This window comes from Vipera berus, assembly GCF_964194415.1.
Source record: "Vipera berus genome assembly, chromosome: W".
In the NCBI taxonomy this organism is placed as follows: Eukaryota; Metazoa; Chordata; class Lepidosauria; order Squamata; family Viperidae; genus Vipera; species Vipera berus.
This window is the reverse complement of record NC_138210.1, coordinates 42,612,599-42,638,209: the sequence shown is the minus strand read 5'-3', so window position 1 is coordinate 42,638,209 and position 25,611 is coordinate 42,612,599. Positions and strand designations below refer to the sequence as shown.

The following is a 25,611-nucleotide window of genomic DNA, read 5'->3' as shown; positions in this document are numbered from 1 at the left end:
AGTTCTAGGGAGGTATGCCTTGTTTGGGTTGGTATTCCGTCCGCCTCAAGATGGATTTGAGCCCTCCGTGAGAGGGAGGTGCCCAACCTACTTTGGAAGCTACCTGAAAGGTACCCAGCTCAGTGGCAGGGAGCTGGTGGACTGGACATTTTCGACCTTCCTTTGTACATCTTCCTGATTGATCTACCTATGGGACTGCCTGACGGGACCTACTCAGAAAATGGTCCGTTTGTTCTACTCTAGCACAGACTTGTTTGCGCTCAGGGGTGCCCCCCCTTCCTGGGCGCGACCCACCTTTGTTCCCATTGCTCCTCTTGATGACGGGCCCAATTATTGGGACCCAGAGAGATGGTTGGGCAGAGACAGGAGCCTCTATCATAAATTTAATAAGAGGCCTCTAGTGCGCTTTTTAGCAAAAGTTTTTGTGGGGTTAGGGAGGGGGGTGGGTTTACAGGTTGGGTTGGAAACTGGGGGGGTTCCATCAACCGCTACTCAGACCAGGCCTGAGATTGATCGCGCCGTGACGGGGCTTGGGTTGGGTGCCTACGGGGCCCCGGGGCGGGGTGTGGGATTGCCTATTCCCACGGCGGTAGGGAATGGCCGCAGGTGTATGAACAGAGGGCCGTATCAACATCTGGGAGCGCGTCCCCGCTGTCTTCAAGCGGTGATGCGCTCCGACCCTCTGGTTCCGGCCTGGGGTACCGGGAGTGAGGGTGAGCAGCCATCTGAGCTCAGGCTGGTATATTTTAATGCCAGGTCCGTAACGAATAAGGCTCCTCTCATTCGTGAGTTGGTTGAGGAGGAGCATGCGGACCTGGCTTGCATTACGGACACCTGGTTGGGCCCAGAGGGCGGTGTCCCCCTGGTGGATCTTTGCCCATCAGGTTTCCGGGTGCTGCACCAGCCTCGGGCTCAGGGTAGGGGCGGTGGAGTGGCAGTAGTGGCGAGGGAGACCTTATGCCCGCGGGAGGCCACCATGGTCCAGATAGTCGGGTGTGAGTCCCTCCTCCTGAGATGTGGCCCTAGAGCTCAGTTGGGCTTGCTGCTGGTGTACGTTTTGCCTAGTCGCGTAGCAGCAGCCCTGCCTGAGCTTCTCGATATCCTCTCAGGGTTGGTGGTTGAGTTCCCCAAACTTATAGTTTTGGGTGACTTCAACCTACCATCCCTGGGGGGATCATCTGAGTTAGCTCGGGAGTTCATGGCTTCCATGACGGCCATGGATCTGATGCAGGTTATTCAGGGCCCAACTCATGGGGGGGGGTCACACGCTCGATCTGGTTTTTCTATCCGGACGGTGGTTAGATGATCTCGGGGGGGGGGTGTTCCCCAATTATTACACCCCTGTCATGGACCGATCATCATCTCCTGCGGTTGGTCTTCCGTTTTGCCACTCCCCGCCGTGGGGTTGTTGAGCCATTAAGATGGTTCCGTCCTAGGCGCCTGATGGACCCTGAGCAGTTCCAGACGGCGCTGGGGCCCCCACCTGCCTCCTTTGCTCACAGCTCGGTCAATGCCCTAGTGGAAGCCTGGGAAAGGGCAGCCACAGAGGCACTCGACCAAGTTGTACCCATGCGGCCCTTGACCCGGCGCAGATCCCAATGGGCTCCATGGTTCTCCATGGAGCTCCGGGAGATGAAGCGTCGGAGACGGGGCCTAGAGAGCTGTTGGAGATCCAGCCGATCCAAATCCAACCGGTTACGACTAAGGTAGTTTACGACAACTTATGTCGCGGTGATGAGGGTGGCGAGGTCTAACCACTTCGCCACTCTCATCACGTCCGCAGAAAATCGCTTAGGGTAACTCGCTCTCTCCTTAATCGGGAGGTGAGGGAGGACCCCTTGCAGGGTCGAGCCGAGGAGTTTAGTCAATTTCTGTCGGACAAAATCGCTCAGATCCGGACCAGTCTGGACTCCGACTGGGCAGAGTCTGACGATGAGGATACGGGCAGCCTTGTCGATTTAATCTGGGAAGAGTTCGACCCTGTGACTCCTGAAGAAGTGGACAAGATCATGGGGAAGCTGAGCTCCACCACGTGTTTGTTGGACCCGTGTCCCTCCTGGCTGACTTATGCGGCTCGGGATGGGACACGAGGCTGGCTCCAGGCAGTGATTACTGCTTCTTTGAGCGAGGGTAGCTTTCCCGCCGCCTTGAAGGAGGCGGTGGTGAGACCCCTCCTCAAGAAGCCTGCCTTGGACCCAGCAATATTAAACAACTTTCGTCCGGTCTCCAACCTTCGCTTTCTGGCGAAGGTTGTTGAGAGCGTGGTGGCGCAACAGCTCCCTTTGTTCTTGGATGAAGCTGATTATCTAGACCCGTACCAATCGGGTTTCAGGCCTGGGTACAGCACGGAGACGGCATTGGTCGCGCTGGTGAATGATCTCTGGCGGGCTCGGGACAGGGGTTGCTCCTCTGTCCTAGTCCTTTTAGACCTCTCAGCGGCTTTTGATACCATCGACCACGGTATCCTGCTGCGACGTCTCAGGGGGTTAGGAGTGGGAGGCACAGTTCTCCAGTGGTTCTCCTCCTACCTTCTGGGACGTTCGCAGTCGGTGTTGGCAGGAGGGCAGAGATCGACCTTGAGACCTCTCATTTGTGGAGTTCCTCAGGTATCGGTTCTCTCGCCTCTCCTGTTCAACATCTACATGAAGCCGCTGGGTGAGATCATTCGTGGCTTTGGAGTTGGGTATCATCAATATGCTGATGATACCCAGCTTTTTATTTTGACCCCAAACCACCCCAGTGATGCCCTCGACGTGATGTCCCGCTGCCTGGAGGCGGTCCGGGTCTGGATGGGGAGGAACAAGCTTCGACTCAACCCTGACAAGACTGAGTGGCTGTTCGTGCCGGCATCCCGGGAAATTCCGATTATTCCATCTCTGGCCATGGGGGGTGAGCTATTACCCCCCGTAGATAGGGCTCACAACTTGGGGGTCCTTCTAGATTCACAGCTCTCTTTGGAAGAGCATATTGGAGCTGTGACTAGGGGGGCCTTTGCCCAGGTTCACCTGGTGCGCCAGTTGCGGCCCTATCTAGACCGGGATGCCTTGCGTACAGTCACTCATGCGCTCGTGACTTCTCGTCTAGACTACTGTAATGCTCTCTACATGGGGCTGCCCTTGAGGTCCACCCGGAGACTTCAACTGGTGCACAATGCAGCCGCGCGAGTTGTCTTGGGGGTTTCCCGATACTCCAATGTTACACCTTTGCTCCGCGAGCTGCATTGGCTACCGGTTGCTCTCCGGGTGAGGTTCAAGGTATTAGTGATGACTTACAAAGCCCTTCATGGCATGGGTCCGGATTACCTACGGCAACACCTGCGGCCGGCGTCAACTTCCCTCCGTCCAGTGCGCTCCCACAGAGAGGGCCTCCTCAGGGTGCCTCCGAACAAAGAATGCCGATTGGTGGCCCCCAGGGGGAGAGCGTTCTCTGTGGGCGCGCCAGACCTATGGAACCGCTTACCGGTCGAGCTCCGGATGGCCCCCGACCTTCGCTCCTTCCGGCGCGATCTCAAAACCTTCTTTTTTGAACAAGCTGGCCTGGTCTGTCGGGATGGGGTTGGGTTTTTTATAATTAGTTTTAATTTTTAATATGTATCAATTACTACGGGCATAGTTGTTTAATCACTTTTTAATTTTTGTACCCTGTTTTTTATTATGTATTGCCCTGTGCACCGCCCTGAGTCCTTCGGGAGAAGGGCGGTATACAAATTAAATTATTAAATTAAATTAAATATTAACTTATATGCAGAGCACATCATGAGAAAGGCAGGGCTAGATGAATCAAAAGTTGGAATTAAGATTGCCGGAAGAAATATCAACAACCTAAGATATGCAGATGATACCACTCGAATGGCAGAAAGTGGAAGAGGAACTAAAGAGCCTCTTGTTGCGAGTGAAGGAGAGTGCAAAACTTGGGTTGAAACTTAACATTAAGAAAACCAAGATCATGGCATCTGGCCCTCTCAATTCCTGGCAAATAGATGGGGAAGAAATGGAGGTAGTGACAGATTTTATTTTCCTGGGCTCCAAGATCACTGCAGATGGGGACTGTAGCCAAGAAATTAAAAGACGCTTGCTCCTGGGGAGGAAAGCCATGGCAAATCTAGACAGCACACTAAAAAGCAGAGACATCACCCTGTCAACAAAAGTGCGTATAGTCAAGGCTATGGTCTTCCCAGTTGCAATGTATGACAGTGAAAGTTGGACCATAAAAAAAGGCTGAGCACCAAAGAATTGAGGCCTTTGAACTATGGTGCTGGAGAAGACTCCTGCGAGTCCCTTGGACTGCAAGGTGATCAAACCGGTCAGTCCTAGAGGAGATCAACCCTGATTGGTCAGTCCTAGAGGAGATCAACCCTGACTGCTCTTTAGAAGGCCAGATCCTGAAGCTAATGAGAAGGAAGGTGTCACTGGAAAAGAGCCTAATGCTGGGAAAGATTGCGGGCAAGAGAAGAAGGGGACGACAGAGAATGAGGTGGCTGGATGGAATCACTGAAGCAGTAGGCGTGAGCTTAAATGGACTCCAGAAGATGGTAGAGGACAGGAAGGCCTGGAGGAACATTGTCCATAGGGTCGCGATGGGTCGGACACGACTTCGCAGCTAACAACAACAAACTTTTTATTATTTGAAAGTGTTGTGATTGTATATGGTCTAAATGTTGACATTCAAAGCCAGCCAACTTCATGCCAGATGGTCAATCCACACTGACAAGTGTCACACACAAATTTCCCTAGCCTATTTCTCTGCTAGAAAGGTGTGTTTTTTTTTGAAAAAAAAGAAAAGAAAAAAAAGAACTAAGTGTAGCTGAGTCGCCTGAACTGCGAGATGGACAGCAAATAATTTTGACAAATAAGTTGAACTGGGGAGAAAAATTGAACAAGAGTGGGGAGTTCCCCTTTTCCTTAGCAGTCTGACTAAACTTGCAGACATGTCAAACTCGCAATGTATCGGAACTTTTTCCCCATTGCTGGCAATGGGGTGGGTGCTGTTTCCTTGTGATGTGTCCGGCCCGTGGGCCAGCAGTTTGACACCCCTGGACTAAAGTGATAATGAAAACTGTGCTTTTACAAATTGTAATTTTGAGAGATTTTATCTGTAAACCACGCAGACGAGAGTGAGATGGGCAATATCTAAATTTGATAAATTGGGGGGAGGATGTGAAAGTAATGGAAGGAATATTAGCCATTAATAATCAAAAGACAGAAGAGTTCTTTGTTAGCTTATCTTATAAGTGGTAATTCAAATAAGAAAAAATATGTACCTCAGTCTTACATTCCATCTCTCACATTGGGCAGGATTATATTTTTATATATAATCTAATAGATCAGGGGTGTCAAACTGGCGGCCCGTGGGCTGGATGCATCACATGCAGACCACACCCACCCCGGCTCCACAAAGGCAAAAAACGTTCTGATACGTCATGTGACGCGATCGAGTTTGACACCCGTGTAATAGATTATAAACATAAATTACAACATCTCTATATGAGAGCAAGAAAGCATTCATTGTAACAATCCGTGATAATCTTATAGTTTGCCTGGCACACTGCATTTTCTTCATTTTTCAGGGCTTTTATAATTTCTTCTTAATAAAGTTGTTTTTACCTCTGGTGAGATTGGTTTATCTCAAGGAGGGGAAGAAAGACCACATGACTATGAATGACATGGCCAGGTTGTAGTATGTAAATTATTCTGTGTCTGTTCCCACCCAGCCCCTCCTTTTAATTGTCAGAAAAGAAATACAGGTTGTGAGAGTTTTCTTTCTCACCCACACAGCAGTTAAGGGAAAGCTGTGAACTGTGGCATCTCCTGAAAGACAACTTGTAAAAATGACATTGCCATAGGTGTATACTATAGGCCGCCCAACCAAGCAGAGGAAATAGATGAACTTTTTGCTAATCAGTTAACTAAGGTATGTAGGAAGCGCATCACAATAGTAATGGGGGACTTTAATTACCCTGATATCAACTGGGAGACAAATTCTGCACCAAGTGGAAGATCTAACAGATTCCTGACAAACCTAGCAGACAACTTTCTCTCCCAAAAAGTAGAGAAGGGAACTAGGGGATTAGCCATATTGGATTTAATTCTCACAAACAGAGATGAAATGATAGAAGGTGTCGAAGCCACAGGAACCTTGGGGGGAAGTGATCATGCAATATTGGAATTCAACATTATGGAAGCACAAGCAATAGAATACAGCCAAACTAGAGTCTTGGACTTTAAAAGAGCTAATTTCAATAAACTTAGAGAGACCTTGGGAAGAATTCCATGGATGAGAATCCTAAAGGGGAAAACAACTCAAGAAGCTTGGGAAATTTTGAAAAATGAGATAATAAAGGCCCAGTCTAGCACAATACCAACAAAGAAGAAAAAGAACAGCTTTCAAAAGAAACCAGCATGGCTGCATAAAGAACTCTCTGATAAACTGAAAGATAAAACGGACAAGTATAAGAAGTGGAAAGAGGGGCACATAACTAAGGCAGAATATCAGCAAACAGCCCGTGCCTGCAAAGATGAAGTGAGGGAAGCTAAGGCTCAAAATGAACTAAGGCTTGCGACCAAAGTCAAAAATAACAAAAAAAGCTTCTTTCAACATATAAGAAACAAGAAAAAAGTTAAGGAAATGATTGGTCCATTAGTGGGGGAAAGTGGCAAGAAGGTGACAAGCAACAGGGAGAAAGCAGAACTATTTAACTCGTTTTTTGCATCTGTCTTTACACAAAGGGAAAAAACAGTCCAACCTACCCAAACCAGTGCCATAAAAAACAGAATAGAAACGCAAGTTAAGATAGGCAAGAAAATGGTAAGTGAGCACCTGTCCAGCCTAGACGAGTTCAAATCACCAGGACCAGATGGATTACACCCCAAGGTTCTCAAGGAACTGGCAGACGTGATCTCAGAACCACTGAACTATATTTTTCAAAGATCCTGGAGCACTGGGGAACTACCAGAGGACTAGAAGAGAGCTGATGTAGTTCCCATCTTCAAAAAAAGGGAAAAAAATAGATCCAGGAAACTACAGACCTATCAGCCTGACCTCAATACCTGGGAAGATTCTGGAAAAGATAATCAAACAACAAATCAGCGAACACCTTGATGCGAACAAAGTTATCACTAAAAGCCAACATGGGTTTGTCAAAAACAGATCATGCCAGACAAACCTTATTGCATTCTTTGACCAAGTGACAAAACTAGTGGACCAGAGGAATGCTGTAGATATAATTTACTTGGACTTCAGTAAGGCATTTGATAAAGTAGATCACAACCTACTACTTGATAAGATAGAAAAATGTGGGTTAGATAGCATCACCACCAGATGGATTCGTAGCTGGCTGACAGGCCGTACTCAGCGTGTGGTCCTCAATGGAACTGCATCTACATGGAAGGAAGTGTGTAGTGGGGTGCCCCAGGGCTCTGTTCTGGGCCCAGTGCTCTTCAACATCTTCATCAACGATTTGGATGAGGGGATAGATGGGGAACTCATCAAATTTGCAGATGACACCAAGCTGGCAGGAATAGCCAATACTCCAGAAGATAGGCTTAAGATACAGGAGGATCTGGACAGACTCGAACACTGGGCACTATCTAACAAAATGAAATTCAATTGTGAAAAAAGTAAGGTTCTACATTTAGGCAGGAAAAATCAAATGCACAGGTATAGTATAGGTGGTACCTTGCTCGATAGTAGTAACTGTGAGAGAGATCTCGGAGTCCTAGTGGACAATCACTTAAATATGAGCCAGCAGTGTGCTGCAGCTGCCAAAAAAGCCAACACAGTGCTAGGCTGCATTAACAGAGGGATAGAATCAAGATCACATGAAGTACTAATACCACTTTACAATGCCTTGGTAAGGCCACACCTGGAATACTGCATCCAGTTTTGGTCACCACAATGTAAAAAAGATGTCAAGACTCTAGAAAGAGTACAGAGGAGAGCAACAAAGATGCTTGGGGGACTGGAGGCTAAAACATATAGGGAACGGTTGCTGGAATTGGGTATGTGTAGTTTAATGAAGAGAAGGGTGAGGGGTGACATGATAGCAGTGTTCCAATATCTCAGGGGCTGCCACAAAGAACAGGGAGCCAAGCTATTCTCCAAAGCACCTGAAAGCAGGAGAAGAAGCAATGGATGGAAACTAGTCAAGGAGAGAAGCAACCTAGAACTAAGGAGAAACTTCCTGACAGTTAGAACAACTAACCAGTGGAACAACCTGCCTCCAGAAGTGGTGAATGCTCCAACACTGGAAGTTTTTAAGAAGAGACTGGACAGCCATTTGTCTGAAATGGTATAGGGTTTCCTGCCTTAGCAGGGGGTTGGACTAGATGACCTCCAAGGTCCCTTCCAACTTCTTCTTCTTCTTCTTCTTCTTCTTCTTCTTCTTCTTCTTCTTCTTCTTCTTCTTATTATTATTATTATTATTATTATTATTATTATTATTATTATTATTATTATTATTATTATTATTATTATTAACAGCAGTTTTTATTTTTTATGCCTCTGAGTGTTTTGACTCCTGAGACTCCCTGGACTACTCCCTGTAGGGTTTTTTGCAAGAAACCCCATCAGCAGGAATTTGAAATCCATCAGAGAAAGATTATTTTAACCCACATCTCTGGCAAATAACTGAAAATCTTGTATGTATTCATTAGCTTTCCCATTGCTTTTAGATTGCAGATCTATTCCCTACTTGAATAATCAAAGGCAACTCTAACTTTGCATGACATTCTGTAAGTGTGAAGTAATGGATCATTGTCTTCAATGAGGGACACAGCCCATTTGACTGCTCCATCTTTCAAAAGACTCAGAACCAATGTTGGAAGCATTTGTAGGAAATTCTGTTGGTTGACATGACACAAACAACTCAAATTGAGTCATAGAAGTAAAAAAAAACACCCTTATCTTGGGCTCCTCAAAACTCCTCTGGAAAATCCTTTGAGACCAAAGAATTACTGGCTGGGATGTAAGCTGTCAAACTGCCACGATGAGACAAGTCTTGTCTGAACTGCAGTGTTAATTATACTATGATACTGTGCAGGTTTGTTATTTGTATTTCCACTTGCTGTTCATGTTCTATCAGTGCTTGAGCAAGTTGTTCTGTGGACAGTAGGGTGCCTGAAGACTTGATGAAATTTCCACAATCAAAAGAAAGATTGATGCCTCTGTAAGTAGAAAGCAGTGAGGCGTTCAAAACTGATGTCAGTCCTTCCAGGTAGGCCAGGTCACGAAACAGACTCCACAAGGACTGTTGTCATTCTATTTTATTGTTGCAAGGTATGACAGAAGCTTGAAAGCCTAAAAAAGATCCTCCCCACCACCTTATAGCAAGAGAATCAAGGAATGACAATCCTGAGTTTCTGCCTCACTTCCTCCTCCTTTTCATGACTAAGCTGTTGTTTACCCTTATGGCTGTTGACTACATTTGTCAGTTATCTCTGCATTCCTCCACAGGCAAGCAGAAACAATCAGAAGCAAGTGGCCTCACAATTACCCTGGCCCTGTATACAATGTAGGTCTTTGTAGGTGATATCCAGCGTAGCTTACAGCAGGTCTGCTGGGCTGCACAGCTTGAGGTGAGCAGCGGGCAAGGAAGCAAAACCAAAACCATTCCTCCCCTGCCCCCCACCCCCCAGGTCCATGGGAAAACTGTCTTCCACAAAACCGGACCCTGGTGCCAAAAAGGTTGGGGACTGCTGGCTTACAGAACAGAGGTCACATGGATGTATTATGAGCACCCAAAACTACCTGTGCTTCTGCATTCTAAATCAGCTGCAGCTTCCAAATGCTTTTCAAGTACAGCCCCATGTAGACAGCATTACAGTAATACAGCCAGGAAGTTACTAAGACATGAGTTACTGTGAGTAGGGCATCCTGGTCCACAAATGGATACCTTCCTACAAGTATAAGGAAGTTGGCAGACAGTCAGGTGAGTGTGTTTGTCCCTCACCCCTGGGTAAGAGCTGGGGGAAGAGGAGTGGCTCCTTGCTTGGGCGAGAGCAACCGGGCAGGATGCTGTTTGTGAACTGAGTTAATGTAGAAATAGTGTTCTGGGGGATAAGGGAGTGTTGGATGTGACCCCTCTGCTGCAGTGAGGAAAAAGGTTGTGGTGGCTTAAAGACACTGAGAGCAAGTGCTATAGTACAGGGGTCCCCAATCTCTGGGCCGCAGCCCATTACTGGGCTGCGGCCTGTTTGAAACTGGGCCGCATGAGTGGTGGACCCTTGCGCTCGCACGTGAAGCTCCACTCGTGTGAGCGGAGGATGCTTGTGCTCATGCATGAGCGCTTTCCACTCATGTGAGTGGAGCTTCATGCGCAAGCACAAGGACCCACTGCTTGTGCACGAAGCTCCGTTTGCACGAGCACCACACACACCCGCGCCAGGGTAGGGCAGTGTATTTCAATGGTGTGAGGTAATGGGAGATACGGGAGGCAAGGGGGTCATTCACGGGGAACGCAACCTTGGTATTTAGTACCAGTCTCATGTTCTGCCCTCTTGCATTCATCTCATTTACCTGGTCAGCAGATTTGTGGGGGCCCAGGTTTTGGCTGCTGCTTTGAAATGCCCGATCAGCCTGTAACAAGGTTTGCCTTATTGCTGACTTGTTTCTTGCACAGAAGGCTGATCTGGCTTGTATCACTGAGACCTGGCTGGGCCCAGAGGGAGGTGCTGCTCTCTCAGAAATGTGCCCAGTGGGTTATCAAGTATGGCACCAGTCTACAGGGCTGGGGAGGGGTGTGTGGCTGTTGTCATCATAGAATGTCTGGCAGCCTCCAGGGCCATGGCTCCACAAGTGCCTGGTTGTGAGACCCTTATTCTTAGGTTGGGCTTGAAGGATCAGGTGGGATTGCTGCTGCTGCTGCTGCTGTACCAGTCTCCCTGCTACATGGCAGGTACCCTACCCAGGCTCCTGGACCTCACTGAAGGGCTGCTGGTGGAGTTCCCCAGGTTTATAGTTCTGGAGGACTTCAATCTGCTAACTCTGGGGGTGGGGATGGAGGTAACTCGGGATTTCAAGGAAACCATGACTTCCAAGGGCCTGTCCCAGGTCATCTAGGGCCCGACTACATGTAGTGGTCACACATCTGATTTGGTGTTGTCAGAGCAGTGCCTTGGTGACCTGGAATTGGTGGACCTATCTTTGGTCCCTGTCATGGTCAGATCACAGTCTGGTGGCAATGAGTTTCTCGACAGCTGTACCGCCCTGCCCTCCATGGAGGCAGGACCTATTTATCCTGGATGGATTTCAGAAGGAACTGGGGGTTATAACTGCACATCTGCTGTGTAGGATTGTGCCCATATGACCTCTCCTAACTCGTAGACCTCTTTGTCCCCTGTGGTATACAGAGGAATTGAGAGGGATGAAGTGGATAAAGAGACATCTAGAGTGCCACTGGCAGAAAACAAGGGACAAACGTGATTGAACAAGGGTAAGAGCTGCTATTAAAGCCTACCTTGTGGTTATTTGGGTGGTGAAGTGTAAGTACTTCTCTGCACTAATTGCATCTGCAGAAAATTAACCAGCAACCCTATTTAATAGCAATAGCAACAGCAACAGCACTTATACCGCTTCATAGTGCTTTACAGCCCTAAGCAGTTTAGAGTCAGCATATTGCCCCCAACAATCTCGGTCCTCATTTTACCAACCTTGGAAGGATGGAAGGCTGAGTCAACCTTGAGCCGGTCAGGATTGAACTGCTGGCAGTCGGCAGTTAGCCTGCAATACTGCATTCTAACCACTGTGCCACCATGGCTCTTTAAGATGAGCCATCTCTTCCTGGGGAAGGAGGATACAGAGGTCTACCTGAAGGGGCATGCTGAGGAATTTGCTGATTTTCTGGAAGACAAAATTGCTCAGATTCTTTTCCAGCTCGATGCCGGTGTTGTTGCTGGTCTGGTGGAGGAACTTGGGGCAGGTTCTTGCCCAGTTATCCTGAGGAAGTGGAAAGGATCCTAGGAAGTATAAGCGGAAGCACCTGTGTTTTAGATCCATGCCCTTCCTGGCTTGTGAAAGCTTCCCAGAAGGTGACATGCGGGTGGGTTCTGGTGGTGATTAATGCTTTCCTGAGGGAGGGCATGGTGCCCAAATATTTTAAAGAGGCTGTGGTCCACCCTCTTCTTAAGAAGCCATTACTAGATTCTGTCATATTGGATAATTTTCATCCTGTCTCCAATCTTCCCTTTTCAAGAAAGGTTGTTGAGGTGGTTGTGCGACAGCTTCAGAGGTTCCTGGATGAAGTGGGTTATCTGGACCCTTTCTAGTCAGGGCTCAGGCCTGGTTATGGGATGGAGATAGCATTGGGTCAAACTTTTTGATGATCTCTGGTGGGAAGAGGATAGGGGTAGTGCATCCATCCTTTCTGTACTTGACTTCTTGGTGGCCTTCAATAACATCAACCATGGTATTCTTCTGGAGCATCTTCGAAGGTTGGAAGTAGGGGCTCTGTATTTTCCTGGTTCACTTCCTTCCTCTGTGGTTACTCTCAGTCAGTGTTGATAGGAAGCAAGAGGTTCGGCCCTCATCCCCTGCTTTGTGGGGTCCCACAAGGCTTGGTAGTTTCTCAGCTTTTTAACATCTACAGGAAGCTGCTGAGTGAGATCATCTGCCACCATGGGCTGAGATATCATCAATATGCTGATGACACCCAGCTATGTGTCTCTGCCCATGGTGAGTTGAGCAATGTCATGACCTCCCTCTCGCAGTGCTTAGAGGCTGTGAAGGGCTGGATAACGTGCTGAAACTGAACTATGGCAAGATGGAATGGCTCGGTGTTTGGGGTTCTTTGGTTCATGGATAATTGCCATCTCTGGTCTTGGATGGGGTGGCACTCCTCCAGATAGACCCAGTGCATAATCTGGGGGTTCTCCTAGACTCCTGCTCGAGGCACAGGTGGCAGTTGTCAGGAGGGCTTTCGTGCAACTGCGTGTTGTGCACCAGTTATGCCCTTTCCTGGACCAACAATCCATGCTCACAGCCTGTCATGCTCCAGTCGGAGCCTGAATCTGCTGAGGAAAATGAGCTGGAACCCGAGCCAATGGAGGTGGATGGAGGGGTGTCTGTGGCTTCAGAGGAATGTGGGGAAGAGCAGGCTGAGGCAGGCCAGAGCCTTTCAGGATTGGGACAGGATGAACATGAGAGACAGAGCTCAGGTGATGAGCAAAGGCCATCCCCTCCTGATCCCACAGCAGGGAGAGTAAAGCGAAGGAGGGAACAATGCAGGCAGGCTCAACTACTCAGGAGAGCAGCACCCTGCCCCTCTGCACAAGGCACACCTGGAGACTGAGACTTAAGGAGACGCTGTGGGGAGGGGCATTTGTTGGAAACAAACGCTGAATGCTTGGGAGTTTTGTGTGCCATTGCTGATCTTGGAAACAACTCTGATCTCTTGTTCTGTGTTGTGATTTCTGCTTGGAAACCCTGAAACTCTTGACCATTGGACTGGCTGACAAACTTGATTTGGTGTTCAAAGACCTCGGATTGAATTTTGGCTTCAAAAAGGCAAGCTTGTACTTCTACAGACTCGTTAGATTTTGGATGTATGTTACTTTCCTTGTTATCTACATGGCCTTGAGTAAATTACTCTTCTAATCTGTGAGTTGAAACCTGAAGGAGGACAGCTTGTTCCATACACACTTTCCAAGCCTGAAGAGTTAAAAACTTGTGAAACTACTTGCAGCCAGAGGCTGCTGAAGGTGTGTGTGTCTTACTTTGTTCTGCAGCTTGCCAGAAACGTGGGAGCATTTGGGGAAAATTGGAGCAAATAAAGGGCGGTTTGAACTGCCAGTTGACTGGTTTGCCTCTATGCTGTGCTCTGGGTCATCACACAGCCGCACATGCCCTTGTCACCTCCTGTCTTGACTATTACAATGTACTCTACAGTGGGCTGCCCTTGAAAAGTATCCAGAAGCTTCGGTTGGTTCAAAATGCAGCAGCCCGCATGGTTTTGTACAGGCCTAGATCTGCACATGTCATTTCTCCTGCAGGAGCTGCATTGGCTTCCAATTTGCTTCTGGGCCCAATTCAAGGTGCTGGTTGTCACATTTAAAGTCCTACATGGTTTGGGACCTGGTCTTTTCCCGGTCACATCTACCCAACCCACCAGAGTAGCAAGGCAGGGAATGCTATGGGTCCCCTCTCCTGAGGTACATCTAGCTGGACCAAGAAGGGCCTTCTCCGTGGTGACTCCCTCCCTGTGGAACATCATCCCCATGAAGATAAGATTGGCCCCCACTTTGGCACTCTTTTGCAAGGACCTGAAGACCTGGTTTTGCCAATGGGCCTGGGGAACCCAGAGTGGGTTGGAGCCCATCAAGTGGCTTATTTGATTGACTGAATTGTTGTTGCCGTGTGTGTGTGGGGGGGGTATTGCTTTTATTTTTTTTATATTGGGTTTTATCACTGTAAGCTGCCCAGAATCACTCAGAGTCAGTTGGGCGGCCATATAAATTTTCTTAAATAAAATAAATGAAATAAATATTTCCCTAGCCCCTCCTTACCCAGGAATGACTGGGTCACTTTAAACAGGCTGCTGGCTAGCATTCCATACATGAAATAAGGCCAGAAAATATTATACTTTGCCACCCTTATCATAACAATGTAATGTTCAGAAAAAGATCTTACCCATGCTTGGTCAGGTTTATTCTTCATTTTTCTCCTGCAACACTCTAGGTCCCTTCATCACAAGAAGTTCCTTTGAAAACTAGGCAACTCTCTGGGATCTACTTACATAGAGAGTCTGCACAGGTGTGATCTGATCCAAGGATGCAACTGCTCCCTTATTCCAAGTCATCCAGGAATGACCCCAATCCCCTTCTGAAACCCAGTCAGCCTGGGGCAGACTGATCAAATAGGCCCTACCTCTCTATGGTAGGATAGAGCTTCAGAGAAATCCAAGGCCAAGTGGGAGTGATCTGTCCATGGCAGGGGATTTGTGGTAATACTCTCCAACTCCAGCTTTCATTGCAACTGTCACAAGATAAAGACTAGGCCCAATGTGTGACACTTCTTGGTCCATGTACTGGCACAGAGGTAACTTCAGTCAGGTCCTTGATAACCATGAACGTCTGAGCAGCCTCAGAATCTGCACCCAAAACCAGCAGATCAAAGTCTGCAATATCATAAACCTGGGTAACTCCATTGCCAACCTAGCTATGAACTCCAACAGCGAGACTGGTACATAAGCACAATTCCCTCTGATCCCTGCCACCCAACATTCACAAACAGGACTGGGTAAATGCAGAGCAGTGCCCATGAAAGCCATTAGGTTTTTCAGATGACAATGGCTACACCACCACCTTAATCCTGTGCTCACAGCTGGTGCCACATGAAATCCAGGACAAAAAACTGAGAAAGGCACCCTTCCCTTGGTTAATTTTGGTAATACAAAATGTCCAGCCCTTTTATCCACAATTAAGCTGTGGAGGAGGGGAGCTTTATTATAAGCTACTCCTATACATTAAGTAACAACACTTGGAAACCAGGGCATTTGAGTCTTCATTACCAGATCTTGGGGTATAGCACAAGAGGCTAGCAAGTGAGATTGGTACCAAACACTAAGAATGTAATCGCTGGAAGTGGCTATAATGAGCCATGGAGATGACATTGGAGAAACCATCTAGAAGCCATTAAGAGAACAGCAAGTGCAGAAGCATGTCTTGAACCCAGGGAGGCTGGAAAGTATTAGACTTAGACTGGCTGTCCTGACTCCCTGAGGCTAGGAGGGAGGGAAGGAAAAACGTAGGCAGACTTATAAGATTCTGTTACTATAGCCTATCTCAATAAATACAGTTCTAGTTTTTCTGTGGAGTCGTTTCCTAAACTGGTCTACCCCATGTCTGACAGTGGTCCAACCTGTTTCCTGCTGTATCTTCCCCTGCCCAACATACCTTCACCTGTCTGCAGTGCCCACCATAATATTCTTGCTTTCTCATCAAGCATTGATACATATTAATGTACCAATGTAAATGGCCAGTCACACACTCTCAGTCCAACCCACCTCACTGGGTTGTTGCTGTGGGGAAAATAGGAGGAAGGTGTGTTGGATATGTTATGTTCACTGCCTTATTTGTAAAAGTAACAAAGATGGGATATAAGTAAGTAAATAAATAAATGAATAAACAAACAAATAAATAAATAAAAAATATACTGTTATGTCCCAATTTTGATCATCATTGGGGATAACATGCATTCTCTTCCAGAGATTTTAAGCAGGCACCATGAGACAAAATTAATTTGCAGTGGGAAGTATAGTGTGAGCATGTTACTATCCTCATGACTTACTTGTATGCTGGCCACTGTAGAAATAGAATGTTAGGTAAGAGATAACTTTGATCTGTAGAACAGGTTTTATTGTTCATGTCTATTCAAGTTTAGTATTACTTTATAATTATATGCTTGTTTTTTTACATTCAAGTCACTATCAATTAGACATTGAGCACAATTCATACCTCACATCGGAAAGGCTTCTCTCCTGAATGCTGTAGTGAATGAACCTTTAAGGACATACTGCGTTTGAAAGATTTTCCACAGGTTTCACATGTAAATGGCATGTCCTTAGTATGTGCTGAAACATCAGTCAATTAAATAAGTCAGTCATAACTAGCTTAAGCCTCAGTGGTTTCAAGAGGTACAATCTAAGCATAGATAAAGATTGGATTCAGTTGTGTTTTTATTTTATTTAAAATATTTCTGTGGGTGCCATGCAATCAGATTGGTTCCTGTTGTGGTCTAAATAAACTGTAGTTAAATTATAAATATAAACAATATAATTAAAAGTAGCAGTTGTCACTCAGGAAATAAAAATGCTATTTATTGTGCCTTATAATACAGAAATCTGCTTAGTACAGAATTAGTAAAAACAAAGCACACTAATATGACTATAAATTATGGTAAGCATAAACACAGAGAACTACTTAATTAGACTTCATGCCATCAAAGGAAAAGTACCCTTTTCAATAACTCCCTCGACGTCCCACTTCTAAATTCAAACTTCCTAGCTATCTCACTAGGTTAAATTATTTCAGCCAAATAAGAATAATTTCTTAAAAGTTCAGCTCTACCTGAAAAGAAGTTCAACTTGGCATGGACATGTTCTTCCTGTATCATTTAGATCTACAGAAGGGTACTTTACAATGAAGCTATCCCACATTTTACCAATGTTTTGTGCTTTAATTCTTCCAAATACAGATTTTAATTTCAAAGGGAATTTTTTTTGATAAACTCCTGAATCTTGGTGTTTGTACTCAGTTAAGATATACATCCAAGAACAGAAGTTTACTATAAAACTAGGAAGAAAAAATAACTACATGGATTTGAACTAAGACACCACACCTTCTGTGTTGCAAATAGACTGAAGTACCATTTACCTTCTCTCAATTGAATTTAAAACAGATTTCACACATTATAGCCCCAGATACTCTTACATTGGGCGGATTGAGATGCCAAGGTCTGGTTTTCTCCCCTTTTACTATAAAGGCTTTCTATGGCTTTCTCTATCCCATCCAGTAATGACTAATGGAGATAAATAAGGGCATAGTTATGGAGAGGTGGTTTTCAAAAATGACTAACCTATTTGTAAACAAGGAGCCACCTATAATGCTACATGGACAGTTTGTTCAACTTCAAAATCATGAATTTGAAGGAAGCACAATGCTATGCAAAAACAGGCAGCAAAAACTCACCAACCATGTGCTTTCGCACGTGAGCCATGGTGTAGAACTTCTTTTCACATATCTCACAGGAGAATTTTTTCTCTGCATATCCATGGACAATCTTGATATGTTCATGGAGGGACCAAAGCTTCTTGAATGACTTATTACAGGAAACACACTGAATGGGTGGACAGGACAAAGAATAATTTAAACAAAGTTCACTTCAGTTGGTACCAGGCAGCTGTAACCAAAATGAAAATCCACAAGGAAAAGATTGCAACTGTAAGTAAATTGTTTCGAGGCAAGTATTAAAAAGCCACTCACTTCATTGTAATGTCACTAAAACCACAGATACAAGTTTTAAGAAAGTGAATAATCATGCGATTACAGTGCCACCTGCTGCTTCTTCAAGAGCAAATCAGCAGCAACTTCCAGATTGTACCAGCCCTTCACACAGACGCACAGGTGGAATGAGCAATGATGTTGAAGAAGGATTTAGACAGAGAACTAGGCCTACCAGCTTGGAAATGATATCTGATATCCAAAATAGCTCATTTGTATAGCACATCTAGGAAGTATATGCTGTGAATATTTAGAATAAGTTACTCAGAGTGAAACAAATGGTTTTTTTCCTTATTTGGAGTGCAGAAAGTTGGACTATGGATGGGAAATAAGAGAAAATGAAATAATACATTTCCCTCTACCCAAACTCATGGCAGATCATATATAAATAAAGTAATGTGATTTTGCATTAATGACTGATTTGGAAAGGATACTTTCTAATTCAGGTGTCTCCAACCTTTCTGGCTTTGCAGACCACTGGAGGGGAGAGGAGATGGTTCCGCGCAAGCAGCAGGCGCATGCGCTTGCATTGCAAGCTCTATTTACACAAGCAGCAGGTGACCATGCCTGCGCTCGCACAAAAGGAGCTTCCTGCGTGACTGCCAGCTGCTTGTGCAAATGGAGCTGCGCGCACTCACCGTTTGTGCGGCCCGGTTCCAAACAGGCCACGGCCTGGTACAGAGCCGTGGCCCGGGGGGTTGGAGACCCCTGTTCTAATTAAGTTTCATCTTGTCTAGAATGAGACAGTGAAACAAAGCAAAACTAAAATATAAATTATGTAATTTGTATCATTCTTCAGTGCAAATAGTCATCACTACATTTTACCATAAACTCTAGCAGACCACTTATACAACAAAGTAATGCTCACTCTGTCCCCAAATTTAAATTCTGTGTCACAACACTAGAATGTTATCAGTAATTGAGGTTGTGCAAAATATATAGGAATAAGTTAGCAAACTATAATTTTATTTTTTTAATATATTTTATTGATTTTTTTAACATATTCACCTTAATATTTGGTAAACAACATGTTGTTTGGGTTTACATTTAAAACAATCCATAACAATTAATTTCTATAATTCCATAATCCACATAGTAGCTTTCTTTTTCTCTTATTCCAATAATATTCTTTTTCCCACCTTAAATTAGTACATTTCTTAATATTTTGATAGATAACAATTGAATATAAACATTTTTCTAGTATTTACCAACCACATCAATATAAAGCTTCTTTTCTAAGTAATAATCTTAATTACCTCATCATAAATCATTTTCAAAGTTCTTGTTTAGATTTGTTTTCCCCACAATGTTCAAAACATTCTTACCAGTTAAGATTTTCTCAGAGTTAATTACACTTAAGTATTAAATCTTTTTCCTCATACAAGCCATCCCAACAGTTTTACGTTTCTCATATCTTAAAAAGAAAAAAAAAGAACGAAATAATATACTACTTGAAAAACATATCCGTCTTAAGCTAAAATACATTTATATCCAAAAAATTTCTATTCTTTTTAACCATATTCAAATAAATTTTTCTTCTTGGCATCCTTCAGTCTCGAGAGACTATGGTATCATGCTATGGAAAGATGTCCTAAAGCAGCATCTGGTGTGGCTAAAAAGACCAATTCGAGAGTGGCAGTCCCTTCCACACTGAGGGCAGATACCATCTGTCCCCTGTCCAGCCCCCAGATTTTGCTGGTTCCGGGACTGCCTCTTTGCCTCAGCCTGCCGCACAAGTGTCTCTTCGAATTGGAGAAGGCCATGCTGTGTCTTTAGCTTCCAAGTTGAACAATCAGAGGTCAAGGTTTCCCAGCTGTTAATGTCCATTCCCAAGGCCTTTAGATCCCTCTTGCAGATATCCTTATATCGCATCTCTGGTCTCCCTCTGGGGCGCTTTCCCTGCACTAGTTCTCCATACAGGAGATCTTTTGGAATCCGACCATCAGCCATTCTCACGACATGCCCAAGCCAGCGTAGACGTTGCTGTTTCAATAGTGTAAACATGCTAGAAATTCCAGCACATTCCAGGACTGCGCCATGCCAGGTGATGCCAAGAATATGTCAGAGACAACGCATATGAAAGATGTTCAACTTTCTCTCCTGCCATACGTGAAGAGTCCAAGACTCACTGCAGTACAAGAGTGTGCTGAAGACGCAGCCTCTATAGACCTGGATCTTTGTATGTTCTGTCAACTTCTTATTAAGCCATACTCTCTTTGTAAGTCTGGAAAATGTGGTGGCCGCTTTACCAATACGTTTATTCAGCTCAGTATCTAAAGAGAGAGTGTCGGAGATAGTTGAGCTGAGGTACACAAAGTCATGGACGACCTCCAGTTCCTGTGCAGAGATTGTAATACAGGGAGGTGAATCCACATCCTGACCCATGACTTGTGTTTTTTTCAGGCTGTTAGTCCAAAGTCTTGGCAGGCCTTGCTAAAACAGTCCATAAGTTGTTGAAGGTCTTCGGCAGAGTGAGCAGTAACGGCAGCATCATCAGCGAAGAGGAAATCCCGTAGGCATTTCAGCAGGACTTTAGACTTTGCTCTCAATCTGGAGAGATTAAAGAGTTTTCCGTCTGATCTGGTCCAGAGATAGATACCCTCTGTTGCGGTTCCAAAAGCATGTTTCAGCATGACAGCAAAAAAGATCATGAATAAAGTTGGCACAAGGAGGCAGCCCTGCTTCACTCCACTTTGAATGTCAAAGGAATCTGATGTTAAGCCATCAAAAACTACAGTGCCCTTCATTTCCTCATGAAAGGACCTGATGATGTTAAGGAGCTGAGGTGGACATCCAATCTTGGGGAGAATTTTATAAAGGCCGTCCCTACTAACCAAGTCAAAAGCCTTCGTAAGATCTATGAAGGCTATGAAAAGTGGCTGTCTTTGTTTCCTGCATTTCTCCTGCAACTAAGGGAAAATACCATGTCAGTAGTGGACCTCTTGGCTCGGAATCCACACTGTGATTCTGGATAGACTCTCTCTGCAAGCACCTGGAGCCTCTTCAGTACGACACGGGCAAGCAGCTTCCCTACAACACTGAGAAGAGAGATGCCGCGGTAGTTGTTACAGTCACCCATCGCCTTTGTTCTTATACAGTGTGACGATATTTGCATCCTTTGTGTCCTGTGGTACTCCACCTTCCCTGCAACAAAGACAGAAGATGTCAGGACTTCCTGTTTGGCAGCCATCGGGACAAGTTGGGAAAGTCAGTGCTCGGCTTTCCAGCTTGGTTTTTCTTCGTCTAGCGACCCTTAAAGGGTCAGAAAGTTGCCCTGGAGGGGCAATGAAGGAGGAGGGATACTTCAGGAGCTCAGATCAGAGGGAACCCGATCAGAGCAAACTGTAGGACCCTCTGGAAAACGAAGAGTAAGGCTGTTTTAAATCTCCGGCCATAGGCGTCTCCAGCGGGAAGCAAAGGTTTATAAACCAGAGGAATTTCAACTGCGTGCTGAAGCTGGGTGAGCAAGATGTTTCCTTTTCTTCTCTTAGAGGACTATAAATGTTGAACCCCTGAGTAGAAAGAGCTGGAAAGTAAAGACCCCCAGAAGATTTACAAGCGGCGAGTAATTACACGGGAGGGAAGAGGCTCTTTGTTAAAAATACTGGACATTGATAAATAAGCCAAGGAGGACATCTAGTGGTGAAAAAAGAACGAAATTTTTGCAACATTCTCTGTTGATTGAAATTTAACCTTGAAGAGAACAGCTGCAGCTGATAAGGCTGCTTTGTTATGAGACTGAAACTCAAAGTTACTTCTATTGAATTTGACTAAATTTAAACAGACGTTGTTTTGGCTATAGACTGTAAACTTCAAAATGACTTCATCGAATATTACTAGACTTATGAAAAAAACTTCTGCACCCTCAGGACAATCTAGTCCTACATCACAGGGATCTATTGAAGCTATGTTGCAAAGGGAAAAGACTACAGCTCAAAGTGAAACACAGACTTCATTAAAATTTCTTCAGGATCTTATGTTAAAGAATAAGAGACTTTGGAAAGGAACCATTTAGAGACACAAGAGAATCATAAAAGCACACAAACAACACTGGAGAAGTTGAATGAAGAAATTTTGGATATAAAGGAAAAACTGGAAACTCAAAATCAAATGATAATAAAAAACCAACAGAAGATACATAAGATTGAAGAAAAAACAGATGATAATGACAAAAAGATAGAAATGTTATTGCGAGAAAATGAAAAATTAGATAACGAAATTAAGATTTTAGAGATGGCAAATGTGGAACACTATTTAAGGTTCCAAAATATTCCTGAAGATAGAGCTGAAAACATAGAAGAGGTGATTATTGACATCCTGGAGGAGGCTCTGAAAGCAGACCGAGGGGAAATTCAAATTGAACTAGATGGGATATTCCACTTCAACTCAAGCTACGCAAGAAGAAATAAGTTACCAAGAGAAGTACATGTACGATTTGCAAGGAAGACAACAAGAGATGAAATACTGCGGAAAGTAAGAGATGAACCAATACAATATAAAAATAAAGAAATTGTGGTCTTAAAACAGATACCTAAGAGAGTCAGAGATTCACGAAGACAGTACCATTTTTTGACTATGAAATTGATGGCTAATGGCATAAACTTTAGATGGCTTATGCCAGAAGGCATCTTAATAAACTGGAACAATACAAGATATAGACTTGATTCAATTTGTAAAGCAGAAGACTTTGAAGAGAAGAATAGGTCAATTTTGGATGAAGGAGTAAAAAGAGGTCAAGGGGAGGGTAAAGAGCAGAAACAAACAGAAGAGAAGACTCAAGGAGCAACTGCACAAACAAAAGAACAGAAAGAGCGAGGTCTCCAAAAGGGGGAGGATGAAGGACCTGCTAGAGAACAAAGAACTACTAGATCGGTTAGACCAAAATATAAGTAAATGGAAATGGATAAAGAAAGTGGAATTTTTTCAGTAAACATAAATGGACTGAACTCTCCAATTAAAAGAAACAAGATTTTTAGGAAACTATGGAAATTGAATTTGGATATAATTTGTTTGCAAGAAACACATATAAAAGCACAACATTATAAACTATTGGAATATCCAAAAATTGGAAAACTTTATTATACATCAGCACAACAGAAAAAAAGAGAAGTAGCTCTATATATTAAAGAGACAATAAATTCGAAAATGGTATATTCAGATGAAGAAGGAAGAATATTAATGGTAGAAATTTATCTGCATCAAAACCAAATATTATTAGTGGCAATTTATGCACTGAATAACAATCAAGAAAATTTTTATAAAAACCTACATAGAAAAATAATAGAAATGGAGTATCAAAATATCTGTTTACTAGGAGATTTCAATGCAATAACAGATGGAAAAATTGACTATAAAAGTAACAAAACAAGGAAAAATGGTAGAGGAAGATTACCTAAGACATTTTTTGATATGGCGGAGGAAATTGGAATTAAAGATATTAGGAGGGAAATAAATCCACAAAAATTACAATATACTTTTTACTCAAATAGCCAGAAATCCTGGTCAAGAATTGATATGATTTGGATGACTGCTGACTTGAGAATGAATGTGCAGGACATTGAAATAGAAATAGGCACATGGGCAGATCATAACCCTCTGAAAATGACTTGGAAAGGGACACAAAAAAGGATAAGATGGACTTTAAACTGTTCCATATTAAAGGAAAAATAATTTATAGAGTTAAAAAAAGAAATGGAACTCTTTTTTAAAGAAAATAAGAAAGAAGATACTACGGTACAAAATCTACGGGACACAGCTAAAGCATACTTTAGAGGTATAGCTACATCGTATATGGCAAGGAAAAATAAACAGAGAAAACAGCAATATTAAGAAAAGAATTTGGAAAATTAGAATTAGAATTGCAAAAAAATCTGTAAAAAAAGACTTTAATAAGAGATATGGATATGATAAAACATAAATTAAATTTGTTAGATTCAGAAAAAATGGCAGAACAGATAAAAAGAGTGAAGCAGATTTTTTTTTGAAAGTGCTAACAAGCCGGGAAGATGGTTAGCTTACAAACTTAAAAAACAGAAAGAAAAAAAAAGATATATAATCTACTGGATGGGAAATGTTATTTACAATAAAAAATGAAGAAATAAAAAAGATAGTTAAAGAATTTTATAAGGAACTGTATGATAAAAAGGAGACTTCAAGAGAGAAAACTGTAAAATACTTGAAAGATAGTAACCTTCCGAAGATTTCAGAGACATTTAAAAATATGCTAGATGAAGGAGTTACAATGATGGAAATAACAGAGGCTATAAAGAGACAAAAAAATGGTAAAGCTTCTGGTCCAGATGGACGTCCGGCAGAACTATACAAAAGTTTACAAGAGATATTAAGTGATCCGTTGAAAGATGTTTGTAATGGACTTTTATTAGAAGCTAAAATGCCGATGACGTGGATTGAAGCAAACATTACCTTAATACCAAAAGGTGATTCAGATTTGACTCAGATTAAGAATTATAGACCGATTTCATTACTTAATGTGGATTATAAAATTTTTACTTCAATAATGGCGGAGAGACTGAAAAAATACCTGGTTGAATTTATACACCTGGATCAAAATGGCTTTTTACCAAAGAGACAAATCAAAAACAACTTAAGAATGATAATAGATGTATTGGAATACTATGAACTACATCCAGGGAAACAAATGGCATTAATATTTTTAGATGCTCAAAAGGCATTTGACAATCTTTCATGGCAGTTTTTGATTCATCAAATACAAATAATGGATTTTGGACAGACTTTCATAAATATGGTAAAAACAATATATAATAAACAAACTGCCAAAGTGATTGTGAATGGAGATTGTACTGAGAGCTTTGAAATAAGGAAAGGCACAAGGCAAGGATGCCCTCTGTCGCCTCTGTTATTCATTTTCACTTTGGAAGTTTTAAATCGAAATATAAGACAAGATGCAGAAATTAGAGGTTTGGAGATAAAGGGTGAAACATATAAATTACAAACATTTGCTGATGATTTGGTATTTATTTTAGAAGATCCCTTGGAGATGATTCCAAAATTGTGGGGGAAATTAGAACAATATGGTGAAGTAGCGGGATTAAAAATTAATAAGGAAAAAACTAAGATAATAGTTAAAAATGTTACAGATAAGCAAAAAAGCCGAATATCAGAAGTGACAGAGGTACAGATAGTGAAAAAGGTAAAATATTTGGGTATATATCTATCAGCTAAACATTCAACATTAAAAGAAGATAACTATACAAGGTTATTGAAACAAATAAAGTTAGACCTGGAAAAATGGAAGAATTTAAAATTGTTTCTATTAGGAAGGATAGCTACAATTAAAATGAATATATTGCCTAAGATTTTATTTCTGTTTAAGACAATTCCGATAAAACTTGGATTTTTTTTTGAAGAGTTGAATTCTTTAGTTTTGAAGTTTGTATGGCAAGGAAAAAAAGCTAGAATAAAGAGGAAAACTTTGCAAGATACTAAAGAAAATGGAGGTTTTGGTTTACCTGAGTGGGCTTTGTACTATCAAGCATCTGTATTGACATGGGTGAAAGAATGGATAATGCTTAGGAATAAAAGGTTGTTATGCTTGGAGGGACATGATTTACAGCTGGGATGGCACACGTTTTTGTGGTAT

The 25,611-nt window shown here is 43.3% G+C and overlaps 1 protein-coding gene across 1 annotated transcript in view; it reads right to left on the bottom strand.

The window, feature by feature from the left end:
- LOC308676046 (zinc finger protein 652-like) overlaps positions 1 to 25,611 on the bottom strand; it is a gene marked incomplete at its 3' end in the record, with an annotated part of 82,804 nt that overhangs the window by 6,978 nt on the left and 50,215 nt on the right. Inside the window, exons 3-4 of the mRNA XM_081341755.1 lie at positions 17,679 to 17,826; positions 16,446 to 16,561 (exon numbers count right to left, since the gene is read on the bottom strand). Coding sequence (XP_081197881.1) covers positions 16,446 to 16,561; positions 17,679 to 17,826 — 264 coding nt within the window. The remainder of the gene's footprint in view (positions 1 to 16,445; positions 16,562 to 17,678; positions 17,827 to 25,611) is intronic.